The 26,403-nt window shown below is 52.4% G+C and overlaps 1 protein-coding gene and 1 long non-coding RNA gene across 2 annotated transcripts in view; one reads left to right on the forward strand and one right to left on the reverse strand.

Moving 5' to 3' along the window:
* CLPTM1 (CLPTM1 regulator of GABA type A receptor forward trafficking) overlaps window positions 1–26,175 on the reverse strand; it is a 29,081-nt gene extending 2,906 nt beyond the window's left edge. Inside the window, exons 1-9 of the mRNA XM_072829859.1 lie at window positions 26,045–26,175; window positions 19,694–19,806; window positions 12,733–12,856; window positions 11,248–11,406; window positions 8,603–8,720; window positions 4,336–4,421; window positions 3,358–3,478; window positions 2,561–2,805; window positions 1,778–1,871 (exon numbers count right to left, since the gene is read on the reverse strand). Of these exons, the coding sequence (XP_072685960.1) occupies window positions 1,778–1,871; window positions 2,561–2,805; window positions 3,358–3,478; window positions 4,336–4,421; window positions 8,603–8,720; window positions 11,248–11,406; window positions 12,733–12,856; window positions 19,694–19,806; window positions 26,045–26,116 (1,132 nt within the window). The 5' untranslated portion in view covers window positions 26,117–26,175. The remainder of the gene's footprint in view (window positions 1–1,777; window positions 1,872–2,560; window positions 2,806–3,357; window positions 3,479–4,335; window positions 4,422–8,602; window positions 8,721–11,247; window positions 11,407–12,732; window positions 12,857–19,693; window positions 19,807–26,044) is intronic.
* On the forward strand, window positions 8,361–11,599 carry LOC140635765 (uncharacterized). The gene is made up of 2 exons (XR_012033109.1): window positions 8,361–9,119; window positions 9,208–11,599. It is a non-coding gene; the product is annotated as an uncharacterized lncRNA (long non-coding RNA).
* Window positions 26,176–26,403: the final 228 nt, after the last annotated feature.

Raw genomic sequence — 26,403 nt, forward strand, 5'->3', positions numbered from 1 at the left:
GGCAGTGATGGTGACCGTGATCACTGCCATGTCCTGGTGCTCACCACACACCAGGTGCTAGGGCTGGTCAGGGAAGCCCCACTCCTCAGGCCACACAGCCTGTCCTGGATGGGAGCCAGGTCTACATGACACCAGACCTATGCTGTCCACCTGGTGCCATGCTGCCTCCCCTGGGCAGGAGGCTCTGTGACATGCACTTCGAGACCAGCTCCTTCAGCCCACCACCCTGAAACCCTGAAGGACCTCAGACACATGCAGACAAGGGCCTGGCTCTGGTCCCCAACCAGAGCTCCTTCCAAGTGTCCCTCATGGACCCCTACCCACAGGGCCAGGCAGCCCCTCTCCTCACCCTGGTCTCTCATGGGCCAAAGTGGGTAATAGCACTAACACCTGCAGCCACAGGAAGTGACCCACCACAATACCTGCCCACAGAAGTGAAGCCAGACCCAGGGTCACACAGAGTTGCCTCTGCATTGGTGGTGAGGCTGTGCACCCACCTGGATTCCTATTCCAGAGCTCTGGCACACTCAGCAGGCTTGCCCCACCCCCCATCAGACCATTAGGGCCTGAGGAGACCCGAGGGGGACACTCATAAAACGCCCCCCCACCCAGTCCTGACTGCGAAGAACGTATCAGGAGATGGACTTCCACTGGAGGTGGGTAGATCGGAGTCCCGCCTCAGACCAGGGAGGCAACAAGCAGGGAGTGTAAAGGAGCTCATGGCCCATGTCCCCCCCCTTGGTCACTGTGGGTGAGTGACCAGACCCTCTGTACCTTCCTTTCTTGTGAGGAAGAGGGACGGTAGACGCCCCAATTGTAAGCAAGCAGGAAGTCTGTGAGCCTGAGTGTGGCCAGGTACCGTGAGCGCTCCGGACAGCACAGCTAGGGACCTCCCTCCCTACCGGTGGTGGTCGCCACCACCTACTATCCAATTTGGATGTTATTAACTCCTAGAAGGTAACACTCAATCGTGGCAGCGTTGTCTTAATAATATCCGTTAGCACTGCTGCTTGCACAAGCTGTAGAGCAGCTGGCCTCCCTCAGACGGTGGCCTCTCTAGGGAAGAAAGGAAGGAGTGGCTCACACAGCCCAGGGGATGAAAGTGGATGTTGGATCCCCCGCCTGGGTCCAAATCCTGGCTCTGTCACTTGAGAGCTGCGTGACTGTGGGCAAGTTACTTAACCTCCCTGAGCCTCCACTTCCTCACCTATAAGCACGGAGGTAATGATAGGCTTCCTCATGGGGCTGGAGCTGTGGGGACTCAATAAGCTAATCAATGAGGGTGCTAACAACTTGGCCAGCACCCCCTCAAACGCTGGCCATCAGCACTGCTGGCCTTTGGAACTAGGGGCCTTCTGGCGACAGGGCTGTCGCCTTCCCACTCAGGTAGGCCCCATCCACTCAGCCTCAGGGGGCCTCCCCAACAAAAAGCCTGCTGTGCAGGGCAGCAGGAGCAGTTCTGGGGCTTCCCTGATTCCAGCCTGGAGTTCCCCAGCCCTGCTTCCTGGTGGTACCATCCCGGCCTCTGCCGGAGCAGCAGGCCAGCTCCTTCCCCAGCACCACACCCGCTGGACGGGAGTTTCTGGGCTGGGAGTTTTGGGGCCATTACCCTCCCCAGCTCCTCAGGTCTCTGGAGAGCAGGGCTGAGACATCCCATGTAGAGGGAGAACCTATGGGGAAGGAGGGAAATAGGGAAGGGATAGGCCCTACCCCTGCCACACCCCCTCCTATCCCCAGCTCCCCATAACCTCCCATAGGCCCCAGGGTCCCACCCTACCGTTCTTGAAGGCCAGGAACTCAAAGACACTGTGGACGATGGACACGATGATGGTGAGCGCCAGCAGGTAGGGGTTGGTCTCTAGGAGTGCAACCTGGGGGTGGGGGTGGGGGCAAGTCCTGTAAGCACGGCTGTGCCCTTTCCCAGTGGGGACCACGGCAGCACCTTCATCAGCCGGCCCTGCTCTCCTTCTCCTTCCCCTGGACCCCAGAGGACCTGAGCCCTGGGGGGTGCCCCAGGGAAGGAGAGAGTACGCCAGCCAACAGGAGAGTCAGGATGCACAGATGGGTGGGGGGTAGAGGGACAGCAATGGGGCGAGAAGCAGGGTGACTGAGACAGATGAAGGGACAGTTTGGGGTGAGGACTGGAAACTCAACACTGAAGACAAGCCCAGGGAGGCACAGCCAAGTCCCCAGGTCATGGACGCAGGCCAAAAGAAAGGTGGAAACAAAGGCAGATGTCCAAGGATGCAGTGAGAGGGAGCAGAGACACAGAGCCCAGGGTCAGGGAGCCAGGCTGTCGCAGGGGCCAGGGTGTAGGTCCAGACCTGAAAAGGCCTGGCTGAGCCGACAGAAAAGCTGTGACAGGATAACAAGGAGGCCCACAGAAGCCTCGGAGCAGGACCCCCAGAGCCAGCCAGGACCTGCTGCAGGGATGGGGCCCCGGAGGTTGTGAAACTGGGTAGGGAGCTGGGGCTGGAGGTCCCCAAGCTGCTAGTGGGCCCACTTCCCCTTCCCCTCCTGCAGTCCAAGAACGTGGTGGAAAACCCCCATCCTGCCTCACCTTCACCGAGTCCTGCTCCTCGTCTGACTGCTCATATAGTTCGTCACCCAGGAAGTTCCAGGGCGACTTGGTGCTCTGGGCGGCATAGAGCTGCCAGCGCCAGAGCGAGAGTGGGCAGAAGGAGACACGGAGCGGCAGGCTGGCCAGGCTCTCATTGATGGGGTAGTAGTCCTTCTGCAGGTTCCAGTAGTCGTTGAAGTAGATGATGGGGTAGTAGTCACCACTCACGGCATCGAACTTCACATCTGCGGGCATGTGGGGCAGGGGCACTGCTCAGCCTGGGCTGCGGGCCGCTGGCACCCCAGAGGGTGGAAAGATCCCTTGGGCCTCCAATGACAAAGGTGGCAGATTCAGATGCCTAAAGGGACCTCTGACAGAGACCAGGGAACAGGGTACACTTCTCGGCTACACGAGTAGCTGGACAGAGTAGAAAGGGCTGGGCAGGCCTCACCTGAAGGGGACATCTGTGGCTCAGCCTCAACCCACAGCTGCCTGCGATTACCACATATCAGGGTTTTATAAAGGAAGTCAGAAATCTGGGTTTTTAAGCAATGCCATCCTGACTTCCAAAGTTGGCCACAACTCATGGGTTGATGACACTTGCCAGAAGACTGGTTTGGGCACACAGGTGGTCAGTGCTGGGATCACCAGGAGGTACAGGAAGGAAACGGGAGTGCTGGGGGAGGCAGGGACGGAGCCTGAGAGTGGTCAGATCCCAGTCAGATCTCTCAGGGAGCTGGGGCCCGGGAAACAAGGAAAACAGCCGGGGCTGGGGCTCAAGGGGGCTGGGGGCTCACACTGGTCCAGAGGAGGAGGCACACTGCCCTTCACCCACGGCGTGTGGTCGTCCACAATATTGATGGTGATGTTGGGGTGCCAGTGGGAGATGACCTCCACGGGACCATAGTCCTCGGCCCTCTGAGGGAAGATGGGGTGAGATGGGGTTGGAGAGGTAGGCCTCGGAGGCATCTGCCTACTTCCTTCTGAGGGCTTCCGTGACATTTGAGACAGCAGAAGAGCAACTACCACAGTGACCACTGGCCAAAGGCTTACCCCAGATGACCCCCCATGCCAGCCTTTACAGTCTTCCTTCCTCCTGACTCACTGCTCTGGATCCCCCCTCCCCAGCCACCTAACAGAGCAGGAAACTGAGGCATGAGGGTGTGGTTGGGGTCATAATGCCAGGCTGCAAAGCCTGGCCTCGTAACAACATGGATGTGAGGCCCACACTCAGCCTCCACACTTGGGGATCATCCCCCTATCCCTCCTTTGCCTCCCGCCCCCGTCCCTCTCTTCCTTGTGGAGAAAGGAAAGCTCCTGGTGCTCACCACTGGTTAAACACCCCAGCCTGCCAGAGAATATTCCTGCTAGAGTCACATTATCAGCTGTTGACTCTTTATCAGGCTGAGCCTGGATTCTGGGGCCTGGCTGCCTGGGTGTGAATCCTGGGGCAAGTCTCCTTGTCTACAAATGGGAATAGTGACAGGATCCTCTTGACAGGATCCTCTGATGCGGAGCATCTAAGTGCGTGCGTGCGTGGTGTGCAGAGCACCTGCTCCATAGGGGCTGGCTGCTACACCCTTGCCTGGAATCCTCCCCATCCTGACAGGTAGCTCTGATTCCTCACCTGGTTTCCAGAGAGGAAACAGGCTCAGAGAGGTGAGCAGCCTGACCAAGCCGCTACAGAGGCTCACTAGTAGTGCCAGAGGGGAGCTCAGGGGGCTGCGAAGGGCCCAGACACTCCCTCAAGGGCTGACAGCCCCGCTCATGTTCACCTTGATCATTTCTGGATCGGCTTCTGTCTCTCCTGTCAACAGGTTCTTGGTTTTCTGAAATCGCCGCCGCTTGTATTTGTTGATCACTGTTGGGTAGTGGGGAGAGGGTGGACATGAGACCTGCTGGCACCAAACACCAGACCTCTGGCCGCCAACAGCCACTCACTGGTCTCCTAGCTGCACTCTTGACCCCACAATGGGTTACACGGGAGCCAGAAAGCCTGAACTGCCTTCTCAAACCTAATCCTGTCTACCTCCCCATCTTTGCAGTGACACCAACATCTGCCAAACCACCCCAGGCAAAAACTTGGGAGTCTTCCTTCTCCAGAAATTGCTCCATCCATCCTGTCAGCATTCCAGGGATGCCCCTCCGGCTCGAGCCTTGCATCCAACCACTCCTCCCACCTCTCCAGGGCCCCACACCAGGCCAGCCACAAACGTCCCCCTCCTGATGGCCACAGTCCTCACTGGACTCCTGGTGGCCGCTCTTGCCCCCATGATGTTCTCTCCACGAGGCAAGAGCAGTTCTTTTAAACCAAGTATCTGCTCATGTCCTGCTGCTCCAGAAGCCCAGAAGGCTCCCAACCCCTGAGCAGGGCTCTTGCAACACTCACCACGACCCCACCGACCTCCTGCCTTTGTGCACCTCACTCCTCTCTCCCCAAATCTGCCAACCCTGGGCCTTTGGAGGTGCTGCACCATCTCCCTGGTATGCATCCACCATGGCTGGAACCTTCCTGGTTGGCTCCTTCATAGCCTTCCAGTCCTTGGTGAAATGCTCCTCTTCTACCAGCTTCCCCGCCCACCCCACTCCAGGAGCCTGTCCTGCCGTCTTCCTCACCGTTTCTATCACCCCCACCACTTTTTATCCCGGCCCCAAGTTCGCCTCCCCATTGGTTGGTGTGTCTGCTGTCCACCTCCTCTAGACTGAGAATCCCAGGACTGACAACTAGTAGAACACATGAACATTGATGGGCAGGCTGCGGACAATTCTGGAGAAGGCCTGAGCCACCAATGTGAGAAATATTTTGGGGCTGTGAATCCCCAGTCTGGAGTGGACCACACTTCCTCTTTTGGAGACCAGGTAAGCTACAGGCTCCCTGTCGCCCTGCCCAGAAGACTGCTAAGACTTGCCAGAAAAAAGAGGCTGGTGCTTGCTTATACCCCATTGCCCCTCATCCACCCCAGCCTGGTACTTTTCAGGTCTTCTTTATGCTAAGACAAACCACAGCCTGCCCCTCTTGTGACTTCTCCATCCTGCCCCTGTGAAAGGGAGAGATGGGGAAATGGGAAAGAGAGCTGGCCAAGAGCAGGGGCTCTGGGGTCACATCCTGGCTCTATCTCCCCAAGGGACTCTGGTGAGAGCTACATCACTTCCCTAGGCTTCAGTCCCTCCTCTGGAGAATGGGGTTCAAAGTGCCACCTCTTCTTGGCAGGACCACTGTGAAGTAGCTCTGCTCTCCAGAGCACAGCCAGATAGAATCCCTGACCATCACACTTCCACAAACCACAGGGCCCGGGTCCCTCCCACCCACTCAGAACCAGGGCTCAGGGCTTTTGGAGTCTATGGATGAGCTCAAGCTCAAAAATGCTTCTGGGAATTGGCTTTTGGTTTCCATCCGGGACCTGCTGCTCTTCCTGTTAACATGAACGGCACCCCCAGCTTCTATCATGGTAGTTATTTGAGTCCTTGCCCCAAGGTCCAGGGAGAACAGGCAATACCCGAGGGTGGGCATCCTAGAGGAAAGCTTCCAGGGGGACGTGCTCTGCTGCTGTTCCACACTTGGGAGAGGCTGTCCAGGAAAGGGAGTGGCTGTGCCCAGCCCAAGTCCAGGAGGAGAGAAGCTTTGGCTCGGGTGGAGAACCTTCTACAACTTGGTGGCATTCAGACTGGATTATAACATGGGATGGACCTGGCTTCTGTGGGGGAGAAGAGTCCCCTTTTCTTGGAGTTACAGCTTCTAGAACTGCACCAGCCAGTCCAGTCTCTGGGCACGTGAGGCTATGGACACTGACAATGTGGCTGGTCCAAACCAAGATCTGTTGTGAGTGCAAAATACACACTGGACTTGAAAACCTAATGCAAAGAAGAATGTAAAATATCTCGCTATTTTTTTACATGATCACATGTTGAAATTACAACACGTTGACTTCAATAAAATTATCGCTAACACTAACGTGACCACTAGGAAGCATAAAGGACTTTGGTGGCTAGTGCTATATCTATGGGACTGTGCTGCTCTAGGCAGTGACTAGAGCCTTTCGGGGAGAGAGGGGGCTTCTCTGATCCCACACTCTCATTCTTCCCTCTGGACTTGGTGTGTGGCCAGCTCTGAGGCCCTTCAAGTCCCTGCTCCAAGGGGTCCTAGCTGTGAGACTGGGGAGGGAGGTCTGGAAGATCCCACTGGGCTTTTCAGGTCCACGGGCTGCAGATTTTCTGTCGACCACCCCAACATGTGTCACACTGACCATGGACATGACCTTAACCCACGCATTGATACAGATCACATTCACCAAAGGCAGAACCACAAAAAAGAATGCTGGTGTTGATCAGGGGCAACTGGGATGAGGGAGCAACCGCTCTCCTGGGTCACATTCAAGGTAACCTCTGAGGCTTCAGCCACGTTTAACCCGGACCCCTGATAAAGCTCACGGGCCCCAACTGTGGAGACTACCCCCGCCAGCCCCACTCCCTTTGCTTGCCTCTGCCTGCACCAGATCCTGCTAACGGAAGCCAGCCGGGCAGAACATCCCACGGATCACATTCCACAGACACACTCACAGAGCAGAGCTCAGCACGCATGAAGGGACTTTTAAATCAGTCGTGGAGGCTCAGACAGGGTCGCCAACTCTTTGTGTGGCCCACTACGGGCAATGATGAAAATATCATCATCCTTTGGGATATTTTTGTCCCCCCAAAAGTTAGGAAAGGCCTAACCCACACAAGTAGAAGCATACCTATTACTGCCCTGCACAGAAACAGCCAAGGGATCTGAACTAAATCTCCAGGCACGATGAAATAAAAGTGAGGTGGGCACACGAGAATCGTGAGAAGGGCGTGGGATTCTTTCTGAGGGAGTTTCTAGATCTGCTGAAACTCAAATATGGCGAGAGATCCCCAGGGCTGCCAATCGGGAGACAGCAGACTCAAGGACAAAGACACCAAGAGGGAGCAAAAGGCCACAGCCACGATTAAGCTCATACAAAACGAGAAGTTGGACAGGAAGGGGAAAAAAAACTATGTTCACCACGTGGCTCCAATGCAAATAAAGCCATGTACTCAAAAGCACCTAAACACTGATTATTAATCTCAAAATCTTAGTCCTGTGTTGGGCCTTTGTCTTCCAGAGTAGGAAGTCCAGAGAAAATGACCCAAACAGAAAAACCAAGAAACTGCAGTATCGCCTGGTTTAGGGGAGCTTCGAGAAACAGCTACAGGAGCTTGAAGACAGCTGGCTGTGGGGAGTGGGAACGGGGAGCAAGAGAGAGGTGAGCAGGAGCCTGAGGACTTGCACGGTCTTGTTAGATGACTTGAATTCTGAACCACGTGTGTGCAAGAAGAGATGAAATTGAAGACGACGCTCCAGGTGGAGAAAACCCCTGGTCGCTACTGGGCCATGTCAGAAGTCCAAGTGGCTCGCCCTGACCCAGGGCTTCTCAGGGTCACTCACCATCCCTGGGGTTTGTTCTCGCCGTTGGGATTCTACTCGTTGGCAGCCAATGAGAGCCGGGTGGCCAGCCAGAATGAGAATGGGGTACCTCATCCGGCTGTGTGGCCCTCACAGCACACTCACATGGGATCCTCCACACAGGCAGCTGGGGAGCCAGGCATCTCCCCATAAAATCCCCCAAAGGGTAGCACATTTGTGCAGCACCCGTTTGCATGCAAGGGGGTAACACAGATGCACTTACAGACATCATAGTGGATGAAGCAAAGGCCAGAGGTCCTCCTGCCCCCCACCACCCCCCCACCCCCCACAACCTCACTCCTTCTGTTGTTAGTTCACAGATTGTTCTCAAGCGTTTCCTTTGACCAGGCGGGGCAGTGTGCACAAGCTGGCCCCGCCCTTCTATAAACACTGTCCCCTGCCTTTCAAAAGTCCCTTTCTCTGCCTGCTCTTTGACTCTGCTCCCATCTGCTCACAGGTGTCCACAGAGGCAGAGGTTGGGGGGGGAGGTGCTTGATCCCAGCCTCCCTGGGCTTGGGCTGCCTGCCTATCCTCGGGGACCTGGCACTGGGGGTAGACCGCACAGCGGGAGTGCTTACTCCGTGACATGTGGACTGTGGCGAGCCGGCGGTAGAGGGCCTTCTGCCGGGGGTCTGGGTGGAAGCCACTCTTGGTGAAATAGACGTGGATGTAGATGGAGCCATTCTGTTGGACACTCTGCAAGGCAAGCCAATAGGGAAAAAAAGGACATGCCGAACTCCCTCGTGGCACCTGGCCCAGGAGCTTCACCACCCCCAGGTTCCCATTACCGAGTGCTTGGGTGGGCAGAGGGGCTGAGGGATGGAGAGCAGACAGCTCATATCAGAGCTGCTCAGATACGAGTCCCGGCTACAGCACATCTGGGCTGTGGGACCCCCCAGGCTCCGCCTCGCTGGGCCTCGGGTCTGCCCTCACCATGCAGATAACCAGCACTGAACGCACAGCAGTGGAAAGATTATCTGAGGGCACCCAGCACTGCCACTTGGGCACACAGGAGGAGCTCAGTAACGCCAGCAGTTCTAACCCAGTCAACAGTAAAACAATGAGCCCCAGACCCTGCTCCGGGAACCGCAGACGGTAAGCACTGAATCCAGGGGGTTCTCAGTTATCTAGCTAACCACATAAACCTTATGCTTTCCGTGCTATTACTGCTCCCATCTTTCAGATGCCGCAGCTGGGCCTCACATGGAGAGATTGTGTAACATGTGGTGAATAAGTGGATCTGAACCCAGTCTGTGGGCTCCCGTGCAGTTCTGCCTCGCACCATCTGTGTCCTCCGCGCTGCCTGTGCCTGTCTGTCACCTCCTGTCTCCCCAGGACGGGAACTACTCTCACTCCCACCTGTTACAGACGAGGAAACCCAAGAGGGCGGCCACTTGCCTGAGGCCCTGGGTTGGGGGGATGGCCAATGTGAGGCCTCCGTCTGAGCTCGAGGCACAACAGATTGCCTCGGTCACACCGTGTCCCCCTCATTTCCCTGCCTTTTAAACCCACCTTTGCATTAATCATATTTTATGTATTTTTACTGTTTTAACATCTTCAGGTGTGGAGGGTCCTTAGCTGGTTAGGGAGAGACTGCCCCTTCCAGGGCTACTCATTCCTAAAGACAACTCACCTACCTTTGAACACACCTTTCATATGCAAACTGGCCAATCTCAAGCCCACACTCTACCCGCTCCCTTGATCTAACTCATATACTCAGCTTCCCTAAATCACCCAGGACAGGGTACATCGGGTACACGCAGTTGGAGACCACCCCTTTAACCCACAGCCCACCAACATCCCAAGGAGCCAATCCTAAGATGTTTCCCCTGCCTGGCTTTCTTCTCCCGTGGAAACCCCAGGGAAAGCTCCAGCTGGGCTCTGCTACCCCCCCAAGCTCCTTTGCTCCTGACCAAACTTGGGGTTTCCCCTGTGGCCCTGTGTGGGAAATGCAAACAGTAAATTAAAATCAGGCACAACTGGGCCACCTCCCACCCCAAAGCTGGGAAGGAGGCTTAGACTGGCATGCTTGGGAATGGCTCTCATCATCCAACTTGCCACATCCCCCACCCCCAGCCTTCCTGGGATGGCGTCTCAGGAAGGGTTCTGGGGGCTGGGCTGGAGATCTTGGTGGAGCTGGCCCCTGCACAGTTATCCCACCTGCCTCATAAAGATGGTGCCCAGACTCTGCTTCCAGGCACACAGAGCAGACAAGCCCTTTCCCCACCAGGGGCCGAGGAGAAGACAGGCTGGGGAGAAATGAATGAGAAGGGAGCCCAAAGAAATATCAACACCCACTGATTCACTGATTCATCATATTCACTAATGTGTGTATGGGCTGATGTATTGGCCTCATGCTGGGCAGAGCTGGGCACACAGCGGTGACTACACCAGCCCCGGGACTGACAACCCATTATGCACAGGCTTGGATGCAGAAGCCCAGAGACGGCCCACTGCCTAAGCCTGAGTGTCAAGGAAGGCTTCCTGGAGGAGGCAGGATTTGAGCCTGGGGCTGTGAGAGTCCAAAGCCAGATAGCCTGAACTCCAATCTCTCACAATGTCTGATCTTGTAGGTCCCCCAAGCTCTCTGTGCCTCTGTTTCCTTATCAGTCAGTCAAATGTAAAGGATAGCTGCCACTTCATGGGTAGGCTCCCACCAGTCAGCCTAGCTTGGTGCCCTATGCATAGTAAGTGCTTCATCAGTATTAACTACTACTACAAACCCAGCCGCCTGACATCCCCCGAAGGTTGCTTATTAATTTTTCCTGGGTTTAAAGCACAGGTTTATTTTTTTTAAAGATTTATTTATTTATTCATTCAGAGAGAGTGAGAGAGAGGCAGAGACACAGGCAGAGGGAGAAACAGGCTCCATGCAGGAAGCCCGATGTGGGACTCGATCCCGGGTCTCCAGGATCACACCCCGGGCTGCAGGCGGCGCTAAACCGCTGCGCCACCAGGGCTACCCCTAAAGCACAGGTTTACACAACCCTAGAGATAGCTGGAAGGATCCAAGGCCAATTCCAACCCTATTCACACCTTTCAGATGGGGAAGCCAAGGCCTGGAGACCTCCAGGGCCTCCCTGTGGTCATAGGGCATGTGAACCACAGGCAGCACCGGGCTGGGAGCCCCAACTCAGGTTTGCAGGGCTGGGAGTTGGTTCAAGGAAAGGCCCCTCAGTGTGAGAAGTGCAGCCCTGGAGCCAGAGGCAGGAGTTGAACCCACCTGTGGAATGTCCAGCTCAGCGAAGTGTTCATAGCAGCCATCTGAGTTCTCGCCACTGGTCCAGTCACCATACACGAGGTCATGCTGCTCCCAGAAGAGTGCTGATGTGGCATTGAAGTCTGTAAAGTGCTCGTGCTCTGAGATGTACACGTGCAGGTTCTGCGAGGAGGAGAGGGGAGGGTAGAGCTCAGGGCTGCTGCAGACAGCCTCTGAAGGCCAATGGATAAAGAGCAGCCTGAGAGCCATGGAAGTGGTCGGCACGCTCACGTGAATGATTTCATGGAGGGAGCGGACACAGGGCTAGTAAAGAATACCTGCCGGTGGAATAAATTTTCTCCTTTCTCAAACCCTACACATCTGTCCTGGTCTGAGTCTGTTATGTCCGTGAGGAAAAAAAAAAAGCAAAAAAAAACAAGAAACAAACCCACAACTGAAGAAGGGCTGGCCTGCCAATTGCAATTTGGGGCCGGTCTGATGGGCTCAGGCAGTAGGGCATGCAACTCAGGGAGTCCAACTCCCATGTTTTTACTTAAAAAAAAAAAAAAAAAAGAAAAGTTAGAATTTGGGGTCAGAAGGGATCAAGTCTCCTTGAATTATCTGACCCCTTCCTGGTCAGAGCTCTACAGGCTCATGGCTAGAGCACAGTGGAGAGCTGCAAGAGGGTGAGCAGACTCCTGCAAACAAGGGCAAATGGAGAAGCCGGGCCTCAGAGAGTGCCCTCCCTTCTCCAGTCCCCGTGGCCATCTCTGAACAGAGCCCTAAAGGTCCAATGACAGAGCAGCTCCAAGCAGTGGTGACCACCCGCTACCCTGGAATTCTACGCAATCGGGGTTCCCAGAGCTGCGGAGAAGTGAAAGGTGGGAGAAGTCTCCATTACTGGGGTCTGGGCCCTTCTTGCAGGGGCTCCCGAACCCCGAGCCTCGGCCCCTTGGGACCCCATGGGACACAAACACCTCCCTCTTCTCACTCTCGGCAGCTGCCTCTGCTTGGCTCCCCGCTCTCTCTCCCCAACTTCATCCCTTCCCGTCCCTGCACACCTCCTTTTGCAACTTTTTTTTTTCTCCCTTTGCAACTTTTAAGGCCTGAACATACTTTTGAAATACATTACATCAGGACCCTGTTAAAACAGTTTTTATTTTTTTATTTTTATTATTATTATTTTTTTTACTGGTGCCCCACCCCGCACCCCCATCCCTACCTCACTCACATCCCAGGGCTGGGCCCTTAAAACAGTTTATAAACAAGGGGGGAATCCCTGATGCCCCTCTTCCCCCACAAAACCCAAATAATTTACTTTTTCCTTATGGGTGTTGTTTAAGTGATACAGGCTCCATCGGCTGAGAATGGAGCTGGAGTCCCTCAAGTCCAGACCTGTGGCCAGCTAATGGCAATGAAGGACCTGTCTGTCCTGACTGCCTATGTCACTCCCTCACAGCCTCCCCTACACGGCTGTCTCCCGAGTCTGGCCTCTGGGCTGGCAGTTACCATTAAAGTGTCTTTGGGGAACAGGTTGCGGCTGGCGACGCGCGGGGCTCCTCCAGGGCCTGCCTGGTCCTGTGGGGCCGGCCCTCGGCGGAACCAGCTGCTGACGACCCAGATGATGAAGATCCTGAGGAGGCAAGCAGGGCACACAGTGAGTCCCAAGCCTTTCCTTCCCGACGTGGGCCCACCCGACCTCCTTCTGATAGCACGCGTGGGGCATGACCCAGTGCTGCTAACTAAGCAGGGAGGGCCCCTAAGCAGGTAGTCACTGGTGTGGGAAGACCAGAGGCCCCCAGAGGCCATGTCCGGGGTGCTGCCCCCATTTCCACGTAGACCCCCCCGCCCCGTGAGGCCTCCAAAAACCCCTGGTGGCCACAGGGCTGCAGGGCATGGGCCTTCTAACCTGGGACGCAGGAAACCTGATATGCCAGGCCCCTGGAATCTCAAAGTCAAAAATCTGGAATCTCAGCATTTTAGAGGCACAGCACCTTTGAAAGCAACATTTTATTTATTTTTTAAAAGATTTTATTTATTTATTCATGAGACACAGAAAGGGGCAGAGACACAGGCAGAGGGAGAAGCAGGCTCCCTGCAGGGAGCCCGATGTGGGACTCAATCCTGGTATTCCAGGATCATGCCCTAAGCCAAAGGCAGACACGTTTAACCACTGAGCCACCCAGGCATCCTTGAGAGCAACATTTTAGAACTTCCAATCAATTGAACACTTGAGAAGCAGGCAGGAAGTAAAGGATTAGTCCCAATTTGTAGCAATATTGGCCTAGGCTATTCAGACCAGCACTGCGGTTGGAAACAACTTGGAAAAACTTAGTAAAAATGAATATACTAAGAACATATCAATACTAGTTTTAGGGCAGCCCAGGTGGCTCAGCGGTTTAGCACTGCTTTCAGCTCAGGGTGTGATCCTGGAGACCCGGGATCGAGTCCCACATCAGGCTCCCTGCATGGAGCCTACTTCTTCCTCTGCCTGCATCTCTGCCTCTGTCTTTCTCTGTGTCTCTCATGAATAAATAAATAAAATCTTTAAAAAAAATAAAATCTTAAAACAAAAACACACCCACCCAAATACCCCCCAAACCGTGCATTTGCACCTTTACACTGATATAAAAACAGAAAAAGATATGAAATGATACACATCAGACTTTCAAACGGATTTCCTGGTTTGAGGGAGTAGAAGGTATACAGGTAAGCAAAAACAATAAACTGCAAAACACAATACTGCCTTAAAAAATTCCGAATAAAAAACCCAGGAGTGCCTGGCTGGCTCAGTGGGTGGAGTATGTGACTCTTGATCTCAGGCTCCTGAGTTCAGGCTCCACACTGGGCATAGAGCTTACTTAAAAAAACAACAACAAACAAAACCCAGCATTTATATGAGTCAACATGTAAAAGGATCATATGATAATGATGAATGATGGTTATCCTTCAGTGGTTTTTACTTTCTTCTTTAGGTTTTTCTTTTTTAACTTTCTTGCTTTTTAATGAACAAAAGAAAAGCCCCCAAACAAAACTGTAGCAGGTTGCTAGATGTTTCCCAAGATCCATCTTCCCCCTTTTTCTCAAAAGGAAAACTAAATTTTAGCTGGACCCCTTGGCTACCCAGAATTTTTTTTTAATTTTTTTTTAATTTTTATTTATTTATGATAGTCACAGAGAGAGAGAAAGAGAGGCAGAGACACAGGCAGAGGGAGAAGCAGGCTCCATGCACCGGGAGCCCGACGTGGGATTCAATCCCGGGTCTCCAGGATCGCGCCCTGGGCCAAAGGCAGGCACCAAACCGCTGCGCCACCCAGGGATCCCGGCTACCCAGAATAAAGACAATAATTCCAGCCTCGCTAGGAGTGGACACAGGGTGACGTCTTGGCCAATAAAACGTAAACACTGTATTGTGCTGAGCTTTGGATGTGTCCTTAAAGAGACACAGGATGCCTCCTTGATTTCTTCTTCCCTACTAGAATGCAGATGCGATGGCTGGATCGCAGCCATCCTAGGCCATGCAGATAAGGGGCAAAACGTAGTGACAGTGGAACAAAATGCAGGAAGGAATCTGGGTTGCCGAAGACTGTAGAATTCTGGTCTAAGTCCAGAATAGCACATGAGAAAAATCAAAAACTTCTATTATGTTAATTCAGGTCTCTCAGACACATGCTACTGTGTAATTATTAAATGAGACAAGTATTAACTAATTACAGATATGAAAAACAACATAGCAGAGATTAAATGCTCAGCCTCTAAGCTGCAATACCTGGATCTGAAGTCCAGCTCTGACTCTCACCACCTGTGTAACCACAGGCAAGACTCTTAACCTCTTAACCTCTCCAGGCCTGTTTTCTCAACAGTTAAAATAGGGATGATGACACTACCTACCTCATAGGGTTGTTTATAATCATCAAATGCATGGATATATATCTGTATCTAAATGCATACACATATGCACCCATGATAAATATACATTATCTAGAATGAAGCCTGGTATACACTCAGTAAGTACTTTAGAAGTGTTAGGTATTATTAGTTTCATCATAGGAAAAAGGCAAACTCTTTGGAATGTAAAAACACTACAAGGGAATTCTAGTGTAGGTGGGCCCCAAACCACACTGCAGGGCAGGATCAGGCACAGGGACTTGTCTCTGCCTGTAGGAGCTATGGAACCCTGAGGTCTGGGGTCTCAGGGGTCATGGGCCAGCTGAGCCATCTGCTGCCTCCTCAAGATGTCCCCGACGCACATGGCTGAGGAAGGTCTGGAACTGGTAATCTCGGGGGACCCCTCCACCTCCCAAGAGAGGCTCCCATTTGAGTAAATATGCCAAGGGAGAGTGCGGGAGCAAGGATGCCCATTGGCAGCTCTGCCCTAGCTCAGTGTGGCCTGCAGGAGTCCCACCCACTCTGGGCTGCTGGGTCCCTGGGTATGAAACGAGGCTGAGTTGACTAGACATATTTTAGGATTCCAGATCCCTGGTCCCCTGAATAACACCTATGTGTACCTGTACACACACAGCTCTGTGGATCCTCTCAAAGGGCACATGGCCACACCTCTCCATCCACACACCCCAGGCCAGGAAGCCCTAGCCTATGGACAGGCCTAGGGGGGACTGGCCCTCAGCTGATACTTTTCTACCTCCTGCACTAATAAGCAAATAAAGGAGACATTCAATCTTCTCTCCCACCCCACCTAGGGACCCTATGTTCACGGGCTCAGAATAATGTTAAACAGATGAAAACCCTCCCACCCAGTTATCATCCCATCCCGCACACCAGGTAACCACTGGTAAAATGCAAAGAGGTGTTGAGAACCAGATTCCATCCCCTCTCCTCAGAAAAAGGCCATTCTCACACCATCTATCTGAAGCTTTGGAGAGTTCACAGGCCCCTGAGAACCAACCCCAAACCCCACTTCCAGAATGCCAGACGGGATGGTTTCCAGGCACCCAGTCAGGCTGATGTTTGGTGCTGTCTGGTTCTAAGGAAGGAAATGAGCCTAAGCTGGGACTCCATGAAAAACGTCTATTTGAAGGAAGTGCCCTTATGTACTGATGTGGAAAGATTTCTAAGATATATTGTTAATGAAAAAAAAAAATCAAGGTGCAGAACTGTGCAAAGTAGGCTGCTCTTATGTAAAAGTGAAGGGAAAGATAAAAATAATCTTTATCTAGAGCTGCTTGGAGCATGAGAAAAAGAAACTGATAGATAAGAAAATTCCAGGTCTTTCCTGGACACGGTGGGGAAGGGCAGGGAAGAGTGGAACAGAGGAGTAAGGGAACAGAGGCTCCATAGGGAAGAGTCTGGGCAGAACAGCAAGGAATCTCTTTCCTACACAGCTTCTCTCCACATCCTGGGTGACACTGTTAGAGAACATCAGGCAGGTGGGCCTGTCCCACACCAAAATATGACTGCTGACTGTTTCTGGGATTGTGGGCTTCCCCCCCGCCCCCCCCCCCCCAGTTGTTTCTCTTTGTATCTTCTAAGGTTTTTTTTTTTAACATTTAACAACAAAAGTGACCCTGGCCAACTCTGAGCGGGTGCCAGCTCCTGCTCCCCCAAGATGAAACGAACCTCGTGGCATCCTTTCGTGACCTGTGAGCTACCTGGCAGGATTCCGAACTCTGAGGTGGAAACTCAGGCACAAGAGGGATGATTGGCCAATCAGGACACACAGCTCTTCCAGTTTGGACAAACAGGCTGTTTGGGGTTTTTCTCCAGTTTAAACAACCGTCCATGAGCATCTTTATACAATCTCCCTGAAGGCAAACTGCAGGTGTGTGCTTACAGGATGGCCACCAATCCATCACACTTCTTTGTGACTTTCTTCTTTCTACACATCTATATTCTTTGAATTTACTTTCTACAATAAGTGTGTATTACTTATAAATTTAGAAACAAAACAAGTAAGACAAACTGGAAGAGACAAGTAGTTGACCCATCGAAACCACCCTCTTCTTCCTAACAACATTCCTGATTTCAGCAGGGTGCTTAGTTTCCCAGAACAAAGAGCACATTTCCCAGGCTCCCTTGTAGCAGGCCATAGCGCATTAGGACGTACTAGTAGGGGGATGACTATTTTAAATAACTCTGCAGCATGAGGACGTGGAGAAAAAGGGATGCTCCCTCCTGTACCACAAGGGGTAGTGCAAATGGGTGCAGTCACTCTGGAAAACAGGATGGAGGTTCCTCAAAAAGTTAAAAATAGAGCCACAGCAATTGCACTGCTATGTATTTATCCAAAGAATACAAGAATAGTGATTCAAGGGGATACATACACCCCGATGTTTTTAGAAGCATTATTTACAACAGCACAATTTTGGAAGCAGCCCAAGCATCCATCAACTGATGGATGGATAAAGATGTGGTATATATACACAATGGAATATTACTCAGCCATAAAAAAAGATGAAAGATTGGCATTTGCCATGACATCGATGGAGCTAGAGTCCAATGCTAAGCGAAATAAGTCAGAGAACAAATACCATACGCTTTCACTCACATGTGGAATTTAAATAAGAAAACAAACGAGGAAAGAAAAAAAAAGAGATGGAGAAAGAGATAAGCAAAGAAACAGACTTCACTACAGGGAGCAAACTGCTGGTCAGCAGAGGGGAGGTGGGTGCAGGGAAGGAGGGAAACAGGTGATGTGGATGAAAGAGTGCACTTGTGACAAGCACCAGGTGATGTATGAAGCATTGATTCACTATATTGTACACCTGAAACTGTTATAGATGAACTAACTGGAATTTAAATGAGACTTTAATAAACAAACAACTCTGCCATGGAATTCCTTATAGCTGATAAAGAGAAAAAGCGCCTGCTTAAATGCATAGCCTGTCTCTTGAATATTTCGCTAAAATACGTCTCTGGAAAAATAAAGAAATGTCCATTTGGCATATGGGCAAAAAAAAAGGCCCAGAACAGTGAAGGGAACTGTCGGCAGGTCTAGGCCGGCAGGGCAGAAGTTAGCCTCCGGTATACGGCCCTGCTCCACCTGGCATCTCCCCAGGGCCTCACTTAGAGGCCAGGATTCCGGAAGGCAGGCCCTGTGCTCCCACTGCCCAGCAATGGCCATTTGAATGCACACATACAAAGATCACCACGAGCCAGGCACAAACAGACAGCCTGTATGACTCCACTTATTATGAGGTAAGTAGAGCGGTCAAGTTCACAGAGATGGAAAGTAGAACGGTGGGTGCCAAGGGCTGGGAGGAAGGCAAATGGGGCCTAAGTGGTTTAATGGACATAGAGTTTCAGTTTGGGAACATAATAAAGTTCTGGAGATGGATGGTAGTGATGGTTGCACAACTATGCACTTTAAAATAGGTTTTAAAATGGAAGATTTTATGTAATGTATATGTTATGCCTAAACTGTTTATGTGTGTCCCAGTCCCTCCCCACAATTCATATGCTGAAGTCCTAACCCTGAGTACTTCAGTGACTGTATTTGGAGATACAGCCTTTAAAGAGGTGATTAAAGCTAAGTGAGGCCACTAGGGTAGGCTGGTGTTCTTATAAAAGATTAGGACACGGACACACACAGTGGGAAGACCATGTAAGGACACAGGAAGATGGCCATCTACAAGCCAAGAACAGAGGCCTCAGAAGAAACCAGACATAACTGATGCCTGGATCTCACTTGTAGACTCCAGAACTGTAAGAAAATAAATTTCTGGTTGCTTAAGCCCCCCAGTCTAAGCTACTTGTTACAGCATCCCTAGCAATTTAATAATGTACATTTTAGGGGCACTTGGCTGGCTGAGTTGGTAAAGCATGGGATTCCTTTTATTTATTTATTTATTTTTTTTTTTTAAGATTTTTTTTTTTTTCTTGGGCAGCTCTGGTGGCTCAAAGGTTTAGCACCGCCTTCAGCCCAGGGCATGATCCTGGAGTCCCGGGATCGAGTCCCACATCGGGCTCCCTGCATGGAGCCTGCTTCTCCCTCTGCCTGTGTCTCTGCCTCTCTCTCTCTCTGTGTCTCTCATGAATAAATAAATAAAATCTTTAAAATTAAAAAAAAAGAAAAAAGAAGTGCTTTAAAAAAAAAAGAAAGAAAAAAAATTTTTTTAATTTGATAGAGACAGAAAAAGGGGGAAGGAACACGCATGCATGTACAAACAAGGGGAGCTGCAGGCAGAGAGAGATGCAAGCTCCCCACAGAGCAGGGAATTCAAAATTCAAGTGGGGCTCAATGCCAGGACCCCAGGATCACAACCTGAGCTGAAGGTAGATGCTCAACCGACTGAGCTACCCAGAAGCCTAAAAAAATAAAATCTTAACACACAAAACAAAAAACCTACAACCGTATATTTTACCACCACCACAACAACAACAAAAAAACTCTGTTGTATTGAAAAAAGATCTCTACCAATAGGGTGATGGTCATCCCCAATGACTTTTTCTTCTTTATGGTTTCCTTACTTGAATTTTTTTCAGTGAACAAAACCCACCATTATCTGCTCACCTGAACAGCACGCCTTTGATGACCTGCCAGGCGTTGGGTGCTGGCTGGGGTGGTGGGTTCTGGGGCTGTGTCTCCGCCGGCGGGTCCCTCCCAATGCTGCCATTGCTGGTCACCTGCAGGAAAAAGAGACTATATAGTAAGGAGGGAGGGTGCCACCTGAGGTGGGGCTGTCTTAGGCACCACTCATGCCAAGGCCCAGCACAGGGCTAAGGATAAAGCCCTGTCCAATATTTGGAGAACAGATGAATAAAATCACCCAGGAAGGGTGGTGGACCTTATTCCTTCAAGTGAAAAACACTCCCCCAAAACCTACTCTGTCCTAGTGACACAGAGGTGACCAAGACAGCCCTGTGCTACCCCCCTTGGGATCACAGTCCAGTGGGGGAGCCAAACAGTTCCCAGACAGGGATGATCCAGAATGGACAGGGCGGGGATGTATGATTCCATAGGGGGCATCTGGTCCAGCCTGGAGGTCAGAAAGGGCTCCCTGGAGGAAGGAACCACTGGCACTGAGGCCTACAATATAATAAGGGGACAATGCAGAGGAGGCAGTAAGAGAAGCAGGAAGTACAGAAAGGAAGGAGAGAGACAGTATGATGGTGAACACTGTCCACATTGCTCCCTGAAGCCAGGGCCCAGGATGCAAGGTGGCTCCTAAGGACAATGCACAAGGGTGACCAGTACCAGATTCTGTAAGGCTTGGGTTGGTCTGAAAGGTCCTTCCCTGGGCATACAGCTCCTAAGGCCTCCTCTGTGGCCAGCCCTGTGCAGGGCCTGTCCCTCCAGGGGCTCCTAATCCAGCAGGAGACAGACACAGAAAAACACAGCCAGAGCGTGAGCCACAACAGAGGAACGCAGCACACACTGCCATGTGAGGCCCTAACTATGAACAATTCCATTCAGCAGCCGGGCAAGTGGAGGCTCGGTGGGGCTAACCTACTCATCTGGGTGACTCAGGGGGGTGGGCAGGTCAGGGAGGTCAGGCAGGGCTTCCCAGAAGAATCTTCACTCAGAAACAGAAGCTCAGCAGCAGGGCAGCTCATGATGTCAGGAAGGGCCTGAGATGGGGAAGTTCTTCCCACCCTCTCCTTGCACCTGCTGGTTCCTGGATCCTCTCCTCTTCCTCCTCCCAGTTCTGTCCCCTCACCACTCAGCCTTCAAGAGGCAGGACCAGGACTTCATGGTCACCATTGGGCAGAAGCACTGCCCAGCACAGAGCAGGGGCTCAGGAAACACCTGTGAAATCAACATGTGCTCCCTGAAGGGCTTGCCCCCAGCACCCAGGGCCCCCAAACTCACTCCCCTCCAGAGCCCAGGCCCTGCCCCAGCCACAGCCCCAAGCCCACCCCTCTCTGGCATTTGTCATCTCCTGTCCCCTTCACCAGCAAGAGCTTGTCCCTGTATCCTCCACTGTACAAGATGCCACCATGGTAAAAGGGGGGGGTTCAAAAAGAAGGTGGGGTTCTGGTGTTCTGCAGTTCCTGGCTGTGAGATCTTAGACACGTCACTTCTTCTCTCTGGCCCAGAGGCCAAGTTGTGAAAATACCAGTATGTTATAGACAGAAAATATTTCCTTTGTGTGTTGAAAAATACATACTTCCTGAGTACCTACTGTACACCGGGGCCTGTGCTAGGCAGTGGCCAGACAGCTCTGGGCCCTGCCTTCCTGGAGCTCAGGGTCTAGAAGGAAACACACCGATGGAACAGTCAATGGGATCATTCAAACTGGTAAGTGGGAAAAGTGGCTCTGGAGGAAAGAAGCAGGGGCCAATGATGGCTACTGGGTTGGGGACAGGGAGCCACTCTGGATTAGGCAGTCAGAGTCCTGCCTGAGGAGGTATTTTTGACATTTGGGTGAAGGGCACGCCGGGGGCGGGACAGGTTCAGGGAAAGGGTTGGCAGGCAAGGTCGGAGACAGGCACAGGGCCCCCTTATTCAGGGCTGGCTTTGCTCCCGGGAGCACTGGGGGCCAAGTGAGGGTTTCCAGCAGCTCTGAGCTGATTCTGAGTCAAAAAACAGAAGCTGAGGCCAGGCCGAGATTTGCACCCATGTCTGATTGACCCCTGGGTCCGTTCTCCAACCTGCACTGGTGGACAATCTGGATGGAAACCCTCCCACAGAAACGTTAATGGAAACTGCAGTGCGAAGCCACTTCACTAAGCTGGCCACAATCAAAATGATGGATAAACACAAGTGTTGGCGAGGGTGTGCAGAAGCTTGACCGGTTGTATACAAATGATGGGGAAATGGAACCACGGCTTTGAAAAACACAGCAGGGAATTAAAAAGTGAAATGTTTGGGGCTTCTGGAGTGATTCAGTTGTTGAGTGCCTGCTTTTGGCTGAGGTCATGATCTCAGGGTTTCTAGGATGGAGCCCCACGTCAGGCTCCCTGCTCAGTGGGGGGTCTGCTTGTCTCTCTCTCTCTCTCTCTTTCTGCCCCTCCCCTCACTTGCACTGTTTCTCTCTCAAATAAATAAAAAAATCTTTTAAAAAAATTTTTAAATAAAATAAATAAAAATAAAAAGTGAAAAATGTGCACCTGCCATACAAACCAGCAGCCCCACTCCTAGTTCTCTACCCAAGAAAAAGAACATATGGACACACGAAAGCTAATGAGCAAATGTTCACAGGGGCATTATTTGTAATAGCCAGAAACAACCCAAATGCCCCTGGATGAATGAATGTGGTATATCTACACAGTAGAATGCCACTCAGTAATAAGGAGCCTTGCTGGGGGCAAAGGGGCTGCAAAAGGGAACTGGAATGTTCTAAGGGAATGGTGACCAGATGGTGGTGATAGCTGTACTTTGCAAATGCACGAAAAGTCCCTGAAGTCCATACTGACGACAGTGAATGTTGTATTATCTATCATACGTCAAAAGAAAGGTAACTCTCCCATGGCTCCCACTTCCCTTGGAATAAAGGCGAAATCTTCATGTTGGCTTCCAAGTCTGGGCCTGATCTGATCCCCCGACCCCTGCCTCTCTACCCTCACCCCTCTCCCCTCATTCACTTGGTTCAGCCACAAGGCCCCCTCACTGTTCCTTCATATTGTTGGGCACCTGTTGCCTCAGGGCCTTTGCACTTGCCATTCCCTTTATCTGAGAGGCTTCCCTGCCCCACCACCTTAAACCTGCATGCCTCCCTCCCTCATCTCCTTCAAGTCTTCATTCAAATGTCACCTCCTCAGGGGCCCCTGGGTGGTGCATCGGTTAAGTGACTGACTCTTGGTTTTGGCTCAGATTATAATCTCAAGGTTGTGGGATTGAGCCCCACATCAGGCTCTGTGCTGAGTACAGGGTGTGCTAGTTTTTCTCTTCCTCTCTCTGCCTCACCTCACTCTAGCTCCCTCTAATCAATCAATCAATCAATCAATCTTTAAAAAAAAAAAAAGTCGGAGTGTCTTGGTGGCTCAGTTGGTTAAGTGTCTGCCTTCATCTCAGGTCATCATCCCAGGGTCTTGGGACTGAGTCCCGCATCAGGCTCCCTGCTCCACAGGGAGCCTGCTTTACCCTCTCCCTCTGCCTGCTGCTCCCCCTACTTGTGCTTTCTCTGTCAGATAAGTAAACAAAATCTTAAAAAAAACAAATAAAAGTCACCTCCTCAGAGAGGCCTTCCCAGACTACCCTTGTTTAAACTTTAACCCTCTTACCCACCTCTCACTTCCGATCCCCTTCCCAGACTTTACTGTCCATGGCACTTATCACTATCTGACCTGCTACATATATTTATCTTATTAACGGTTGTCCTGTCCATTCTTCTATCCTCACCCACCAGCACTTAAATAGAACATGAGCTCCAAGAGTGCAGGGACTCTGTTCTGTTCACAGCCGTAGCCCCCAGCATTAGCCTGGGGCCTCACATGGAGTGGGGACTCAGTATACATCAGCTGAAGGAATGAAGGGCAGGGTTGTAGGCCCTGTGTCTGAGCCCCTGGCTGGAGAAGCAGGATGGTAGGAGCATGAGACTGCTGAGGGTCCACCCACTCTGTGCTAGGCCCCCACAGGCCTGGGTTGGTGGCGGGGGAATGGCGGGTATGGTGGCTATGGATATTGTAGTGACTAAGACACAGTTCTTCCTCTGGAACCCACATGTCCAATCTCATACACAATCTACAGAACCACTGGCTGAGGGGCCCAGAAACAGCTGAGACTATGAGGCTGGGCTGGGAGTGTGAAGATTGGCTTTCCAGGGTATCCTCACTGACTGCCTTGATCCACTGTGGGAATTCCATCCCAGACCAGCCTCTGCCTCAAAATCTGTTCATTCCACAAACACTGGGCACCTGCTCTGTGCCTGGTCCCAAGCTGGGCAGTGTAGGGGACAGTGTTGATCAAGACAGTCCTGGTTCTGCCCTCCAAGGGCTCCCAGTGCAGGGGAAGAGACAGGCAGACAATAGAACCCAGAGTGGCCATGGCTGGGACAAGAGAGCCCAGGAGGCCATAGGAACCCTGACCTAGTCTGAGACGGTCAGAGAGGGCTTCCTAGGGGAGGGAACATCTGAGATGTACAGAGCTAGTAAGGATCAACCAGGTACAGAAGGGAGGAGTGTGTGCAAAGGCAGTGAGGAAAGAGCAAGGCACACTGCTGGAAATAAAGGAGCTTCACAGTGCTGGACACTCCTCTCATCCAGCGGTTCTCAAGCAGGGGTGATTTTGCTCTCCTCCCACCCCAGGGGACACTTAGCAACGTTTGGGACATTTTTCATTGCCACAACTGTAAAGGAGTATGTGTGCTACTGACATCTAGTATGTAGAGGCCAGGGGTGCTGCTAAACATCCTACAATGCATGGAACAGACCTCCACGACCAAGACTTAACCAATCCAAAATGTCAATAATGCTGAGGCTGAGAAATCTTTGTCTAGTCGCAAGAAAATTCAGATCACTTAAGGTCTTGATCTACTAAAGAATTTGTACTTTACCCTTAAGGCAAAGGAGTAAATCTTGAAAGATTTTAAGCAGAGATGGGACTAGAGAAAATCGGGGGTCCTGGAAGCCTGGCAATCGGGGCAACCTGAACCCTAGTCTCTCTGATCCATCCCCCCCACCCAGTAATCGACAGAAACTCAGGAAAGAAAAGACCTTCCTTCCGCAAGACTGGGAAACACCTGATGGCAAGGACTGAGTCTTCACTCCAGAGCTAAATCAACAAGTATCTCCTGATGCTGCCCCCAGGCCAGGCCCTGGTTACAGATGCTGAACCAGGCATGCTGGGCTCTATCACACAGATCAAATCCTGGTGTCCTCCCCAGGTGATATTATTTGCCCCTCCTCTGGGCTCCCTCAGTCGCTGACACAGACTTATGTCACCACCCTAGTCACTGAAGGTTATAATTCTCTACGTGTCAATCTTCTCTTCCACTCCACTGATGGCAGGGACATGGCTGGAACCATCTTTGTGACCCATCACGTGGCTGGCCATCCTGTGGAACCCCTCCACCTACCACTGGAGAAATGAAAGCCCAAACAAGACAAGGAACTTGCCCAAGGTCACAGAGAAAGTCAGCTTCATCCTTCCGTCTCAACCTGCACTCTTCTCCCCTGTGCTGCCTCCCACATGTCAGTGACATCCCAGTGGGTGGGTCGACAGCACCTCGCTGTCACTCCATCCATTCCCTAAAAGCCTGAAGGATGGATGCCTCAACTATTATGTTCTGCAGCTTTGGTTTAGTTGAGGCAGCAGTGCATCAGAAGTCACTGGCACCTCGACCAAATCCCCCGATGGATTAGTTTGTGCTGAAAGCACACCCACCGCAGTTCTGACCACCCTGGCTCGGCAATGTCTGGGAACTTCTACATGGAATAGATCCCAAACCGAACCTGGGTGACCTTCTGCAAGCGCTTCAGGCTCATTCTTCCTGGGATTCCCGTCTGTAAAGTGGGTCTGTCGACCTCCACAGCCTGGACCCTCACCCACGATGATTACATGACTTCCCCAGAGCTAAAAAACTCCCAGTGAATCCACTGTTGCCCGCATCCCGGGCACTGCAAGGGAGACCCTAAACGCCAGTCCACTTTAGGAACGGTCTCGGAGCCTGGAATCGCAGAGTCGAGAAGCAGGGCGCTTGGGTGTTAAGTCTGCGCCCCTCCGCGCCACTGTCTCCCAGCTCGAGCAGAGCCTGGTGACCGCCCAGCGCGAGCGTGCAGGGGACCCGGCGTGCAACAGGGCCCCCGCTCCCCGCACTGTCCGGCCTCCAGGACTGCCCGGCCCCGCCTGGGCCCGGTACTCAAGGTCCCTCTGGGTAAGGAGCCCCCAGTGCACGGGTTTCCGCGAAAAGGGGCAGGACACGCCCCGTGGGAGGCCCCCCGGGTGGGGAAGAACCCCTCAGGCCCCTCTCGGCCTCCGTACCTGACCGGAGCCGCCTCCCCCGGCCGCAACCACGGCGCTGCCGGCCCCGTCCGCCTCCTGCGCCGCCGCCATCTTCCCGCTCCGGGTCCCCGCCCCCGCCGCCAGCCCCGCCCCGTCCCCGACGGCGCCAGTGCGTTCGCGCGAGATTTCACATTGCGCCGGACTCGCCAGCTACCGTATCCGGCCAGAGAGCTTAAGCCACGCCTCTCGGGAAGAGTCGCTTCCGGCTATGAAAGAACCCGTCGGGCCACCATGCTCCGCCTCGTCTCTGCTGCGCGCTTGTGTTCACCTAAGAGACCTTCTCCGTGTTTTGAGCTCCCAGAGTTTGTCGTCAGCGTATGAGTTTCCCACAGGCTCCA

The sequence above is a fragment of the Canis lupus genome, chromosome 1 (assembly GCF_048164855.1).
Source record: "Canis lupus baileyi chromosome 1, mCanLup2.hap1, whole genome shotgun sequence".
Classification (NCBI taxonomy): domain Eukaryota; kingdom Metazoa; phylum Chordata; class Mammalia; order Carnivora; family Canidae; genus Canis; species Canis lupus.